This window comes from Coenobita brevimanus, chromosome 79 (genome assembly GCF_032717465.1).
Source record: "Coenobita brevimanus isolate Jiangsu-jjx chromosome 79, ASM3271746v2, whole genome shotgun sequence".
NCBI lineage: Eukaryota > Metazoa > Arthropoda > Malacostraca > Decapoda > Coenobitidae > Coenobita > Coenobita brevimanus.
Genome location: NC_137032.1, coordinates 11,168,525 through 11,185,215, shown reverse-complemented (window position 1 = coordinate 11,185,215; position 16,691 = coordinate 11,168,525). Strand labels below are relative to the sequence as shown.

Sequence of the window (16,691 nt, the reverse complement as noted above, 5' to 3'; positions counted from 1 at the left end):
CCGCTACTCCAGTTCCCAACTTCCCACCCACCACGGATTCTACTCCTCCCCCACTCCGACACCACATTACCCTTCACCTCATCCTTAGGCGGGAAGGCCTGTTGTTCACCCTTTACCGGTGAATATACGTGGCATGCATTAATAATAAAAAAGAAGGCATTTGAGAGCTAAACGGTAATCGCCCTCTAAAATATTCTGTTTGCCAAGCCCAAACTTTAGGCCATATTTTGATACCATGAAGGTTTTATGTTGATAGCTCAAGCCATTCATGAGATTTAATGGTGCTAAAGGCAGGCAATAAAAACTAGTTGACCTTTAGCAGTTAGTTTGGTGACCCTGACTCTGACCCCGAGTTGCCATTTTCGAACTCCTCCAAGATTTTGGCCATATCTTGATACGCTGAAGGCTTCATGTTGATAGCTCAAGCCGTTCATGAGATATAATAGGAACACACACACACACACACACACACACACACACACACACACACACACACACACACACACACACACACACACACACAGATGCAGTTACAAACATGATCGCTCCGCCTTCTAAAGGTAGGCGATGACTATATAATAATAACAACAACATCGTAGATGTGTACTGTAGTGTTCCTAACATTACACTTAAGAACTGCAGACCCAAACGTGCTTATATTACGGAGCACTGACATATTATCCACAAAACCGACCAAAGATCGTTCTTATCTGCACCTTCCCTATAGCACTTCACCATGGTAATACAACCCACTGTAGTCCTCTGTGAGATCGCTACACGTGTTTGGGAAAAATAACAGTGCACAACATGCTTACAAACCACTAAAATAAGCATATGATGTTTCACTGACATCCATCAAATAGCGTAGGAGAAGTTAGTGGACAAACAAACATACTACTGGACACAGACAGACAGAAGCATAATGTCTCGCATCGGTATGTAACGACCTGACAAAACTCTTGTGATCCTGCGTTGCAGGTGTCATCACAATAATAATAATAATAATAATAATAATAATAATAATATTAATAATAACAATAACAATAATGATTAATCACATGTTATTAGGCACGATACTGAGAAGGACACACACTGGAATAGCATGTGTCGACGCAATGCAGAATCTGTTTGCCATGACAGAAGGTTGGGTTGCGGTCAAACATTAATTTAGTATTACTATAACCCTACCATTACAGCATATTATGGCAATGTTTGGTTTTGTATGTCACAGCTGTTTTCACTTGTTTTATCAGGGAGATTATGGTGTTTGTCCTCCTCTGTATCATGGATATTAACTACTACTACTACTACTACTATTACTACTGCTACTACTACTACTACTACTACTACGATTATTATTATTATTATTATTATTATTATTATAACTATGATGACACCTACAAAGCAGGATCGTAATAGTTTTGTCAGGTTGTCATATACCGATGCGAGACATTCGGCCTCAGTCTCTGTCCAGCCGTGTGTTTGTCCGCTAACTTCTAGGCAATTTAATGGATGTCAGTGAAACGTCATAGGTGTATTTTAATGGGTTGTAGGCATGTTGTGCGCTGTTATTTTTCCCAAACATGTGTAGTGATCCCACAAAGGACTTCATTGGGTTGTATTACTATGGTGAAGTGCTACAGGTAAGGTCCAGTGGCAATGATAGGAACGGTCTGCGGTCGGTTCTGTGGTTAATATATCAGAGCTCCGTAATATAGGCAACGTTTGGGTCTGCGACTTTTATAATTATGTAATGTTCGGAATACTGCAGATGTATGTTGTTGCTGTCAAATTTATAATTATTCTTATTAATGCATGCCACGTATATTCACCGGTAAAAGGTGAACAACAAGCCTGGTGGCCCAAGAAGATAAGGGGTAAAATGGTTCGGAGTGGGGGAGGAATAGAGCTCATGGCGGGTGGGAGAGAGGGGGGTGGGGTGCAACTGGGGTAGCGGTGCGGGGTAAGTGACGAGTTGTCGACGGTGGGACAGGGACAATATGATTAACAGATACACAGACTAAGGACAATCATATGTATTATTATACAGATTTATAGTGGAGTAGTAATAGGAGTAGCAGTAGTAGTACTGTGAGGGGAATTGCAGTAGACACAATGGAGAAAGGGGGAATAGTAGTGGCAGTGGCAATAATGGTATTAACAGATTCAGCAGTCTTGTGCTAACGTTGTTTGTCTGGGAGTGATGATGCGAGGAATAATGTAATACAGTAGAGGATAGAGGACCGGACGACAAGAAACCCTCCAAGGAATATGATGACTCGCAGTAAGAGGATACCGGGAAGTAAGAGTAATAAAAGAGGCAGAGACTGAAGGAAAATAATGCACGTATGAGGTGAAGTTCAAGTTAAGCCCTTGATAACAAGGCGGAGCAGGATATCACAGCTGTGTCTTCGTTGTCTCATAATATTTTGTGTTGTTTGCATCTAATTTCATCTGGTTATAGTAAATTATTGGCGAATGCTCTCCGCTGTCCACACAATGTGGTTTAGTCGTCCACATAAAATAATTGCCACACATATAACCATCCGCACAACTACTGTGAGAATCAACATTAAATTCACAATCATTCTATATTATAGATATAGGCAATCCAGGGATTACATTCACAAATATTATGACTGCAGTTATAATGACAAGTTGCAACTTATATCCAACTGGCTCGGTGCTTTATTTGTGTGATGAGGATCCGAAACAGACGGGTCAGTATCACAGGACACCATGATAACACAGTAGTCTAAGTTATATGTTACAGTATGTATGTTACGAACGCACAATGTTTTGCAGATGAACAGCATGGAAATTTTTCGAATCCAGTGTCATTAGGTTTCTCACTATTTGCCTCGTAGCTCAGTTCCAAAGTACCACTCACGGTTGTCCGTTCACCTGCCCTCTCTCAAACCCTGACTTCCACTTCCTTCCATCGAGGGGGGTACCGAAACTTTGGTTCGCGGGTGTACAGCCAGCGTTGTCAGTCCTCTTTTTCCGTGGTGTGAATCCCGTGCGGCTCGACTCAGTTTCTCCGAATCATTTACAGGTGAGAGAGAGAGAGAGAGAGAGAGAGAGAGAGAGAGAGAGAGAGAGAGAGAGAGAGAGAGAGAGAGAGAGAGAGAGAGACGCCGGGAGATGTCTGGCGCAAGTGTAGCGGGTGGTAGTGGTGTTGGGGGGTGGAATGGTGGGTGTGGGGGAAACGTGACTGAGTAAATGCGGCACTAGTGTAATACAGATGTGGCACCAGCGAATTTGTTAAAAACGTAGGTATACGATGCGAATGAGCTAAAACAAGCTCTTTTTAATGGTAACGACTCCGAGTAATGGATTCCACTTTTATCTCAGAATGCTACTACAGATTGTTTGTTGAGGTGAGCATATACAGGAATTAACGACAGTGCTAGAAGTCTGATACATGTTGACAGTTGGAAGTGGCGGCATGTTACATAGGTTTGACAGGGTAATAATCGGGGAAACTAATTACATTTTTAACGAACATGCGGCAAAATGTATTGCAGTAGCATCTGACTTTATAACATAACTCATAAAGAACAACTACAGTAAGTTTGCATAATAATTTTGACCATACCCACAATGATATGAATTTTTTCAAGTGTGTTCGACATTGCTTAAGAAAGCCTGCAATTATTGAATCCATGATGATCCCTTAACTTTTCACCTACATAATCATAATGTTTACCATGAGATTAGGACTAACTCTTATTGTGCAGTGTGCTATATTAACTTGTTCATGAATAATTGTTACATTGATCTTTTTATTGCTAGGGCATTTATAAGCGGACATGATTATTTATTTCTATAGCCAAAATAGTAGAATCAGATACGGCACATACTTTAGATTTATGTATCTTATCTTTGTGACCCCTACGGGGTTTGCAAGTATAGTATACCCTAGTTCTTAGCAGACCTTGAAGGGCTAACCAGGTGCTGAGGTTGGCAATCTCCAGATGAATGGTTCTGAGGTTGGCCCCTCCAGGTAGACATATTGGCAGTTGGCACAAGGCCTAAGGAGTGCTTGAACGAGGAGATGATGGTTCTATCTCGGTCTGAATCGTTTGGTTTATACTTGCCCTATGACTACGAAAGACTCGAACAAGACCCATACACTCCGAGAGGTTATGGAATGGAGTATGGCTGAACATTTCTACTGAATGAATATTACAATATGTGTGTTATCGTTTCCATATTTTTGTATGCGTTTACTCTGTTGTCTTAATGTTGCAAATTGCCAGTTGTCATTCCCACAATCTGCGAAAGACTCACATGGCGAAGATTACGTGAATACAGATAAGATAAAGGAACAGATATGATCTGTGTTCATAACATGATAACGCCATAAACATTATAATTATCCGACTCGAAATTTATGGAACCATCAAGGAAGCGGTATTTGCGGTATTTCCTATGCACTGTATAGTTTAACTATCATCGAACACTTGAAACAACTCATATTATTGTGGGTATGATCAAAATTATTATGCAAACTTACTGTAGTTGTTCTTTATGAGTTATGTTATAAAGTCAGATGCTACTGCAATACATTTTGCCGCATGTTCGTTAAAAATGTAATTAGTTTCCCCGATTATTACCCTGTCAAACCTATATAACATGCCACCACTTCCAACTGTCAACATGTATCAGACTTCTAGCACTGTCGTTAATTCCTGTATATGCTCACCTCAACAAACAATCTGTAGTAGCATTCTGAGATATAAGTGGAATCCATTACTCAGAGTCGTTACCATTAAAAAGAGCTTGTTTTAGCTCATTCGCATCGTATACCTACGTTTTTAACAAATTCGTTGGTGCCACATCTGTATTACACTAGTGCCGCATTTACTCAGTCACGTTTCCCCCACACCCACCATTCCACCCCCCAACACCACTACCACCCCCTACACTTGCGCCAGACATCTCCCGGCGTCTCTCTCTCTCTCTCACCTGTAAATGATTCGGAGAAACTGTGTCAAGCTGCACGGAATTCACACCAAGGAAAAAGAGGATTGACAACGCTGACTGTACCAGCTATAAGTGTCGGCGATAGTACTTGTTTTACTGTGTGTGTGTGTGTGTGTGTGTGTGTGTGTGTGTGTGTGTTGAGGGGTTTTATGTATTTCTTAACCGGACTGAAAGTTTTACAACCATTTTCACGAGACTGACCTGACTGACATTCGTTACTGTAAATGCTGTTTTGCTGGTCCAGTTTCTAAGCTGGACATAAATCTGTTTAACACTGTCGATATATGACTGCAAACGACTGACTGGATGAAGTTCACCGTTGGTGTGTAATAGGACGCGTATATCGCCCCGCATTCCCTCAGGCCTACCAAACTGAAAATACTCAACTTGCTAGATTAACCTCTGCTACAAAATTTGTCTGTCCTGTGTCCTATTTAATACAATTTTGTGTCTGCCTCATCTTATCTCTGGATCCCATACCACCCGACGTATTAGTGAGATATAAGTTTGGGATAATTGTAATAATGAAAAAAGAAAAAAAAAATTACCTGGAGCTAATCTACAGCAACAAAGGCACGAGTAATGAAAGGAATGTTAATTAAGGGAAAGAGGCATGGAAGAACCATTTTTAAAATCGAGAAAGAAAGAAAGAAGGCAAAGGAGACAGGAAATACGGTTTAGCACTTTTTGAGAGAGAGAGAGAGAGAGAGAGAGAGAGAGAGAGAGAGAGAGAGAGAGAGGTGGCGACGAGGGATGATTACAGTACTGTACATTATTCTGGGGGGGGGGGGTGTACGTAGAAAGAGAATCATGGTCAGAGTATAATTCTTAAGTATAAAAGGTATTTAATGGTGCTGTTGTAGGAGCAAGACACTTATAGTTCCTGATTGCCGTGTCTTGTGTCGGCAAAATTACTACGAGGATTATTAACATCCAGCCCCAAATAATTATTAGACTGTCCACCATGTGTTTAGCGTATACATATACCAAAACGATAAGTTATTTCTTTATCTAATGCTATAATCCAAAGTTCTTGTCTGTGTGTGCATGAAATTAGAACTTCGTGCGGAGGATCACGCAAAAAACGATAAAAACATATGAACATTTGCTAAAAGCACAAGTTGTTAAGGACCCTTTGGAGTTTTCTTTAACCAAAAGAAATATCCGGAATTCTCGACACTTTGCGTTCTAGCTACAAAAAACAGACAAAAAACAAAAATGATACAAAATATAAAAGTAGCAAATATTCCTTCTGAGCATATGATAGCAATGTCAAAATCCCAACAGTACTGACCCAAGGAACCACGACGGCAGAAAGTGCCATGGCGAGGCCGAGTAAAAGTTACTTAGAAAAGTTGTGTTTGCCGGAGTTGGACTGTGTTTGTCATTTATAGGGTTTTGGTCAAGGCAAAGAGTGGCCATATATATCGGTGGAATAGAAGAAGGGAGTAGTTCATACAAGGCGGGTGGAAAGATTACAAGAGGATGGATAAAAGGCAGAATATGAGAGAAAGGGAGGAGCGGCTGGGTAAATATGGATTGGGACAGATTTGGGACGTGGAAGGTGTGCAGCATGTGAGACGGTGTGAAGGGAAGACGAAAGTGGGTGCAACGAACAGCTGGTGGAATGAAGAGACGAGACAGGCTGTGGCCCAAAAGAAGAAAGAATATAGTGAGGGGATGAGAAATAGGGGTGTGGAAGAAGTTGAGAGACAAAAGAGAGAGTTATATGTAGAGAGGAAGAGAGAGATGAAGAGATTAGTAAGAGAGAGTAAGAAGAAAATGGATGAAGAATTTGGGCGGAATTTGGGTGTAAAGTGGAGGGAATGTAAGAAAATGTTCTGGACAGAGATTAAGAGAATTAGAGTGTCAAGGAAGTTAGTCGGGGAATGGAAGATAAAAATGGTAGATTACTATGATCATAGTGGAGAAGAGAGGAAAGGTGAGCAGATGGGGAGAACACTTCAAGGAATTGTTGAACAAAGAGAATGAAAGTAATGCAAGCATAAGTGGCTGGGGAATGGCTGGGAGAAGAAGGGATGTGAGAAGACAGGAAAAAATCAGTAGGATGGAAGCTGTGGAAACAATGAAGTAGTCAAAATGGGGAAGGCCCCAGGAATTGATGGAGTGTCTGGTGAAATGCTGAAGCATGGGGGAGAGATAGCAGTAGAATGGATGTGGAAAATGTGCAGATTGGTCTGGGAGGAAGGTAGAGTCCCGGGGGATTGGAGGTCAGGTATAATTATTCCCCTGTACAAAGGAAAAGGGGAAAAAGAATTCTGTGGTAATCATAGGGGCATTAGCCTTCATAGTGTAATAGGAAAAGTATATGGTAGGATACTTACTGACAGAGTTAGGGAAATAACAGACGAATTCGTTGGAGAAGAACAGGGAGGATTTAGGAAGGGAAGAGGTTGTGTAGATCAGATATTCATTCTAAGATCGTTAGTGGAAAAGTTTCTAGAGAAGGGAAAGAAGTTGTATGCAGCCTATATGGATTTGGAGAAAGCATATGACAGGGTGAATAGACAAGGATTATGAAAAGTAATAAGAATATATGGAGCAAATGGGAAGTTGCCGAATGCCGTAATGAGTATGTACAGTATGAGGGTGTTAAGACTGCAGCGCGTGTAGACAGTGAACTGAGTGAATTTATCTATTTGAAAGTTTAATCTGTATATGGATGGGGTTATAAAAGAGATACAAGGTAGGGCAGTGGATGTTAGAGCGGCCCTAACGAGAGAGGGCAGTGTTTGGAAACTCCCCATACTGTTATTTGCAGATGATACTGTGTTGTTAAGTGAAGACGAAGGGAAGCTGCAAGGCTTGGTGGATGAGGTTGGGAGAGTAAGAAACGGCATCTAAAGGTGCATGTAGGGAAGAGTAAAGTTATGGTCTCTGAGAAAACTGAAGTCAGTGAATGTAGAGTGAAGCTGGATGATGAGGAAATGGAAAATGTGAGTGCATACTTGGGTAGCGTGATGAGTATGGATGGAAGTTTAGAGGGTGATGTGCTTGGAAAGGTACAACAAGAAAGAAGGGCTGCTGGTTCCTTGAAAGCAGTGATAAGAAACAGGGAAGTAAACATGGAAGTGAAGAAGTTACTACATGACTGTATTGTGATACCAACTGTAACCTATGGAAGTGAAGCTTGGACCTTGCTGGAGGGACACAAGTCATGAGTGAGGGCAGTGGAAATGAGAGGAGCCTGTGGAGTCACGTGGAGAGACAGACTGACAAATGAGAATGTGAAGGAGCGTTGAGGTGTGGATGTGGATGTGATAGGAAGCGGTAGGAGAAACACAGTGAAGTAGTTTGGCTTATGGAGAGGATGGAAAGTGAAAGACTGACGAGGAGAGTGTATGTGATTGAGGTGGAGGGGATTAGAGGGAGGGGGAGGCCAAGGAAAAGATGGAGGAATGGAATGGAGAGGTATATGAGAGAGGGATGTGTGAGCTGGAGGCAGGGCAGTGAAATGGCAGGGGACAGGGCGACATGGATGCGATTTGGTTGTGGCCACCCCTTACGGGATTAAAGCGTCTGGCAATAGATAGACAGATAGTAAAGAAATTAAAAACTGAATAGGTCCAGTTAGAATGGAGTTTTCAGGTGGTGACATGGAAGGTGTACGAATGTCTGCAGGATTAGATACATATGCAATTTCTTCCCAATTCCATACTTACTGAGTTCTTGGAAATGTTTATATTTTTAGTAAGTTGTCTCTAGCAGCATAAATTTACGGATCGCCCAAAACAGTCTTTGTTTATTATAGTAGGAATCCGTTTTCTACAGCACATCTAAGGAGCGCTGTTTGCTATCTGGTAATGTGTGGAGAGGTTTGCGATATCAGAGGGTATTATGGTGTACAGCATTAGCATAGGGAACACGAGTGATTAATAATGATGGCGGTGGCAATGATAAGGAAAATAATGATACTGTCCATATTTTCACCATTAGGAGGTATGATGGTAAAGAAAATCAGCGGCATCAGCAGAGATGAATGATAATAATGATAGTGATGATTCTAAAGTTCAGTCGTACATCATCAGCTTAGGCAACAGGGGGTGATGATTATGATGATCATGGTGATGATGATGATGATATTTAGTTTGTTGACTCCATCAGGAGGGTCAGTGGTGTACAGCATCAGTGGTGGCAACAGGGACGGGTTGTTCACCATCCACCATCACTCCGGCACCATCACACTCGCAGCCGCCCTCGACTACGAACTCCAGCGAAAGGTATGTGGGTGTGAAACATATAAAGATAGGGATAAAAGTTTGCTTGCTATTGCACTGTATTTATACGGTATTTCAGTCACCATCTTCCCTGACGCCTCATTATCAAAGAGAATCATTTAATGACAATGAAACACAAAGTTCTCTCTCAGGTTAGGAACGTTAACTACCATTAGAAAGCTAGAAGCATTAGAGGCGCAATATTGAGCAAATTTTTGTCCCAAACTGTCCAAGCAAATTAACGACTTTATTAATAAAGCTGAGTATGCGAGCGTATAAGCAAGCTCTTAACATATGACAGTTAATTTCAGGTAACCCGTCAGGTTTTGAAATGGTTTAATCGAATGATCATATTCCATAGTTGGCATCGGGGAAGAAAGATCAAGCTTCATGCTTAAGCTCTTCTCAAATACGCGTGAATAACTACCGTTTTTCCTCCGGTAGTTTCTTTATTCCAAATGGCTTTTCAGCTTGGCGACATTCCTTTATTTCTTCGTCACTTCTCTTCATACTTAGCACAATTGTTTGTGAGACCAATACACCTGGACTCGTTTTTCATCTTTCGTAAATTTGTTATTTTAAGGATTTATGGGATCAAAAGTCAAGGCACACACGCGCAGATTTTGAGATCCAGCGTTACTGAACCATCGTGGTAATTAACATAGAAGTATGGCAGTATACAGTGTCTGTGTGAAGGAGGTTTGCGTTCTGCTTCGAGGTCTCAGGTATTATAAGTCTTATGTCACATCTCACGTGTCCAACATAGTTTGCTTCATTGGGCAGGCATGAGGCCCACGAAGGATTGTGTGTTCGCCGTTCTATTAATGTTCACGCATTTGTTCATGCACTCGCCAGCATCACCACCAAAGGTGACTCTGGAGGCGGCCTTCAGAATGAAGAAGGTAGTATGACAGTATGAGTATGGTAAAAGGCGGGAGAGATATGCATAGTTGTAAAATATTAAAAATGGATTCACAAGTGAAGGATGAAGTACAAGTATTGGTGTTTCAACAAAGGGAGCTGCAAACAAAATGAAAAAATAGAGTAACAAGAGAGCAACATCGACAACAAAATTTGATCTACGGGCTGAATATCTGACTTTGCTCTGAGACTCTATCCGATTATGCTCAAAATCGAGTTAACGTCCCTGTCTGACCCTCAACGCTTCCACTAACTTTTATCCATATCGTGTCATCAGTGAATTGACTTTGTCCTGTGACCTTGCCTTTCACTTATTGTTCTCAAAACTGAATTTCTTCATCCAGGGGTGACTCTCATTCCTTCCACCAAGTTGAATCCAGATTTAATCAAAGTTGTTTGGTTTATAGAGTCGAAGATTTCGCCTTGTTCTGTGACCCTGAATATGACAGATTGTTTTCAAGATAAAATTCCATTATCCTTGCATTATAGTGAGCAACTTCCAAAAAGTTATATCATGAGCGAATAAAAATGTTAAAGTTGACCTTGCCATGCGATTTTGAGAAACAACCAATCAATATGTCAGGCCTTCTAGTGACTGTCAGCCCTTACACGTAATGTATGGTGGTTAAAGTCACGTTAAAACTGCTTTAGTTAATTATTTGTACAGACAGAGAAAAAAGTAATGTAGAAATTTGTCTTTTCCTTACTCTCAACCCTCTACCATGGTTGGTTTAAATCAGAACAAAGCAGTTCATGCTGGACTTGATATGTGGTCTTGACTTCTAATCTCTCCCTGTGGCCTGGGCTTTCGATTGAATGTCCTCAGAATCGAGACTCTTCTTCCTTGGTTTATCGTTAATGCTTCCACAAACGCTGGTTGAAGTCGGATAAAAAAAGTTCTCTTCATGTGACCCTGACCATTGACCTAAAATTTCAAAAAGCAACATGTCAGCCACTTGCCTGAGCATCAGATCTTCCACCAACTTGATACCAATTAGACCACAGCTGTTTTAGTTATATTGCTAGCACACAGAAACAACGGGTAACAATATGGGCATACAGCGTGACCTTGCCATGTGACTTACTGTTCTCAAAAATATCCTCTTCATTCTTACCTTACAACCACTCCATCAAATTTTTATGAATGTAGGACGAAAGGCTTACATTGCCAACTGAACTTGACCTTTGATGCATCATTCTCAAAAAATAGTTTAACTGGTTGGCTGACACTCAATATTTCCACAAAGTTTGGCTTAAAAACAGATAAAAATTCTTAAGCTATATTACACACACACACACACACACACACACACACACACACACACACACACTGAGCAAATATAACGCCCTCCTGGTTGTTGTTTGAGCGGGTGTAAGAATAGCGTATTGTTGTTTTGTCGTTAATTAGTCGATATCAGAGAAATTTCAGGGTGAATTCATTTGATAAACAAATGTGAGCCAGTAGCTCAACTGAAATTGTGGTTACTTATGAGAAAAACACTTGGGGAAGCATAGTGGAATCACGAGCTCGATATTTCATGCCAGACGTTCTACTCTGAACAGCTTGCAATATACTTTGAAAATGACCATGTACAAATTAGCATGTACAGCCGAGGAAAGTTCCGCCTTAGGCCCGATTCACACGACCCGTTTTGGTTCCGACAGGCAGTCCGCCGGCTTCACACAGTCAGAATGTTGTGTATTCACATGACGCGTTCCCGGTGTCGTATGCACGGAGTGACTTATGCTGAAAGTTACCGTTCCGCTCAGTGCGCATGCGCCTAGTGGCCGTTTAGCTTCTATTTTGAAAGTATCCGCATGTTATCTCAAATTTTGTGTCATTTATTAACAACATTGTATGAAATACATGTGTCAGGAAGATAGCTGGATGTCTTATCGACATGTAGGTAACTATAGGTCGATATATGTTTATATATAAATATATATATGTGTTGCAGGCAGATTGTGAAATTTGTCATTCCTTGAATTAAGATTAGTTTAGTTTAGGTTTATTTAGGTTAGGTTGATGTAGGATAAGGTTAGGGTAAGGTTAGGTTAGGTTTGGTTAGGTTAGGTTAATTTAGGCTTAATAGAAAAGGGAAAGGTAACTTCCAGCATAAAGTCACTCCGTGCATATGACACCGGTCCGTCCAGCATCGTCATTCAGTGTGTGCTCATTGTTGCATAAGGATCGTGGCCTGTCGGTCGCTAAGGAATTTGGCGGCAATTGCTATACTATTAGAAGAAGAGGAAGAAAAACTTCGTGGAAGGAGGAAAAGGTTATGGGTACACCAGTCACTGAAAAAGAGGAGGTTCGAGGGAGAGTTCCCCTATATAAAGAACTGGCAGATGATGTAAAATTTTTCAGTACTCCTGCTGGAGTAGTATCTTGCGAGTGATATAGCATATATATCCAGTATTGTGGCAAGAAAAACAGTGAATTTTACCGGCAAAGATTATGAGTTATAATTTCATGTATAATAAACTATTGACACACTCACCTGGATTGTTTACTTCCTCGCCAATCACTTTCATTATGCAGATAATCACATTAATTCTTGTTAGTCTTATCAAATAACTCTTCATATGAACCCACAAGTTCGATCAGCCTTTCGTCCATGATGCCAAACAATGAACTGTATGTGTTATTTACATGGACAAGGCAGTAACAACGAGTGGAATGAACGGGTATGCTACGTATCCTCGATCACATAAGGCCCGATTCACACGACCCGTTTTGATTCCGACAGGCAGTCCGACGACCAGACGCCGTCGAAATTTCTTACAAGCATTCTAATGTTATTGTTCACATGACCCGTCATGTTCTGGTGTCATGTTTTTCCATAAGAAGTTGTAGTATCACACATTTTACATAATAATTTTTAAAGTTGTTTAGTCATAATAAACAGTGTGTAATGAAGTGTGAATGATGAACAACCAAATATCATTCCGCTGTTAGCTGTGATATAGGAAGAAGATGGATGGCAGACCACAAGTGCCACCCTGTTTCAATTATAAAATGAAGGTTAGGAGAAGTGAAAAGATATCTGAATAGTGCGTAAGTGTAAAGTCCTGGGGAACCATTTATTATGTTGGTATATGTGAATGTACTTAATACCATTCTATAGAGGTGTATAATGTGCTAGTAGAGTTGTCATTTATCTCTACTTTTTGCATAAGCCCAGAGTATATGTAAATGCTTGGCACCTCACTCTTAGCTGACCTCAGCACCGCGCCCAAGTCGGCACGGTGAGCGTACAGCGCCAGAAGAAGTCATATAGTTATCAAGGGAGGTGGTATCGCTCTTACATATCTCTCAGGTCGCAGTTATATTATTCTGTGCCCAGTAAAGAGAGATTTAATCTGCTCATTTCTGTCACCTCACGCTACCACATAATATAACAGACCAGCTTCCACCTTCTAGTGGCAGAGGACCTTTGGTGGAAAGTGTCGGGCAGTGACGGCGAGTAGCTGACGTGTACTACAGACAGTGTCGTCGATCTCCAACACAGTGGTCTAGTTATACTATAACAGCAGAACACATAATATGTAGTCAGCTGTGCTATTCCATATAACGGCTACACAAAATTGGTGGATCGGGTGGAATTAGCAGCTAAACTGACACATAAATTTGGTGCTAGCGGTGGCACGATATTTGGTGCTAGCGGTGGCCCAATACATTAAATTGGTGCTCAGTGCTGTGATACGATACAAGTGCTAAAGGGATTTATGCTGTGAACCAGTAACCCTTGCAATCGCTCGTTCCTGAAGGTGAAACAGAAAGTCTTACTCTACTGTTGTAATGGGACTAATTACCAGTGAGTTAAGTGGAGCAGATAAACTGGAGTGGTGAATATTAATTCCTCCCATTATTCTGCCAGTGCAAGATTCCTATCTTAAGCACAAACTGGCAGTTATCTCGCCCTGTGGTGTGCGAGATATCTCCATCTTCAAATGCAAACTGGCAAGAATCTCGCTCTCGTGTGTGAGAGGCGAGATAAGGAGAGATCAAGCCATTGCGGTGAGGAGTGGGTCAACTAGCGACTTCTAGCAACTCCAGAGGCGCGGACGGCCGAGGCGAGTCGAGGGGAGCGGGCGCAGGCTGTGTGTGCGTCGTGGCGTCCTGCCTGGCGTGATGCAGGGCGAACCAGTCGCTTGCTAACTCCCACAGCGAGCGGGCTGCCGTGTATGGTTGGAGGAGTCTGATGGAGTGTGGAACGTGGAATATCATCCTGGACTTTCAAATCTAGGTAGTGTCCATGCATTAGTAATCCACACACACACACACTTGAATCAACACACGTTAGTTAGTTAATGTGTGGAAATATAGGTTTCTCAGAATTCCCTTCAAATAAATATACTTTCTGTGTATTTTATATATGTTCCGTTCTCTGTCATTTACCGTAACTATTCTTTTTTTTATGTCAGTTCATCTTCCTGTAACTGGGAGGGGAATATTACTGACAAGGTTGGATGGATACAGTGAAAAAGTGCGGACGTAGAATTAGGGGAAATAGAGATCAGCCAACCCCACTAGACTCAGAATTTTATGAGTGAGTTGATACATCAAATAAAAGTGCTCAGACATATTAAATGAGTGAAGGACATATTGAGGATCAAGGTGATGAGGATATTTCTGAAAGACTGGATGAGGATTTGAACACTTTGCATTTGCGTTCTGGTCATACTTATTCAACAGTCCCAGAGCAATCAGTTAGATCCAAAAGGGCCACTAGTCTTGCTAATGAGGGTATTCCTAGTGAGGAGACTGTGGAAGTTGAGACTACAACAGTACCTTTGGTCACTCAGGCTATGCCAAATCCAGTCATTACTGATAGTACTACAACCACTCACATACCTGTTTATACTTCAAATGTTTTCAGTACACCACAAGGTTTTGGACAGAATTTATTTTCTGTTCCTTATTCAAATGCATGGGGTATAAACACGGATGGTATTGGCATGCAAACCCAAAATCCTAATCAATGGGGCATGAATACTAATAATGGCATGCAAAACCAGGGCCCTTATCCAAATACCTGGGGCATGACTAACAATATGGGCGTGCAAAGTCAGACTAACCCTTCTCCTTTGTGGCAGATACCTGTGCCATACATGGGCATTGTCCTCATGAAACGGACTACTGCCCTTTTGTCATTGAAAAGAGGAAGAAACTAGGGAACCAAGTTAGTTCAGGGGAAGCTCAGGGCCGCACGCAAAAGTAATTAAAATAGTACAATCCACCGATGCGTGTGTGGCAGCTATTACTAAGGTGGACTTATTATCTATTCCTTGGATCATAGGGAAAGGTCAAGTGTCCCTGATCGTAGATACAGGGGCATGTACAAACATTATTTCTAGTAAAGCGTTGGAAAGACTTAAAAGTGAAATGCCTCTAACAAACTGGACATTATCAGCACCTGATGTAATGTTGACAGGTGTGACAGGGAGTAGAATGAAGATTGTAAGTCAGGTGCCATTGACATTGAGGGCAGATAAACGATCTCCTGTGTTACGTGCTACATTTTATGTGGTTGAGGATTTTCCTCTGCCAGCTGATGGGCTGTTAGGCTTTGAAACCATGGAGGAGTATGACATAGTAATACACCCTCAAAGACATTCCATTTCCTTTAATGGGAAAGAGTTTGTAGGCCTTAATCCCTCAGCGACACGAACTGGAACTGGCATCCAATCAGGAGCCGTTCAACCAGTTGTGACCCCGACAAGTGAAGCGTCAAGGGAGTCCCCGGATGCACACGAAGCAGAAGGTATGGACTGGAAGAAAGTCAGGGCTATAGTGAGTGGTAATCACCACTTACCCAGTCGAAATGTCTGTAAAATTCCTGTCCGAGTACCTGACGTGTCGGTGGGAACTGATGTAGCATGCTTAACTGAGACGGTAAAATATAAGGCATTGTCGCTGGAATCGACTCTGAGTAGCATTGGCCAAGACCAGAAGACGCCCCTCTTCATCGAAAATAGGAGTGGTAGCGCAGTTAAGCTCAGAGATGGTTGTTATATAGGCGGCTTGATGTGCTATGGTGCCCCCATAAAGGAAGTTGACGACGTGCCGGTGATCTCTCCTGTAGTTACATCTCAAGCAATGACTCAGTCGGAACCCGTACGTCTGGCTAAGGAAAAACAGCTGGAGCAATATGTGAAGGTCACGGATAATATAGACCATAAAACACGACTTCTAGCTCTCCTTAGAGAATTTTCCGACATAGTAGCACTTCCAGGAGAAGCTCTGGGTAGGACGGATAGGGTGAAGCATCATATTGGTTTGTGCTGTGGTACAAATCCAGTTTATGTGCCCACATACCGTCTACCACACAGCCAAAGGGAAGCAGTGGATGAGGAAGTTGAAAGGATGCTTCATGATGAAGTTATCCAGCCTTCCTCCTCGCCTTGGAATGCACCACTCTTTCTGGTGCCTAAGAAGGACGGTGGTGTGAGACCTGTTGTAGGTTTTCGCCAAGTGAACAAGGTAACAGTACCGAATTGTTATCCGATTCCGCATCTGCGAGAAATACTGTGTTTACT

General features: G+C 41.7%; 1 protein-coding gene across 1 annotated transcript in view; it reads left to right on the top strand.

Annotated features, from left to right (window-relative positions):
* The window catches only part of LOC145409023 (putative neural-cadherin 2), a 532,112-nt gene that overhangs the window by 68,546 nt on the left and 446,875 nt on the right, over window positions 1-16,691 (top strand). Inside the window, exon 3 of the mRNA XM_080279591.1 lies at window positions 9,115-9,230. Coding sequence (XP_080135717.1) covers window positions 9,115-9,230 — 116 coding nt within the window. The remainder of the gene's footprint in view (window positions 1-9,114; window positions 9,231-16,691) is intronic.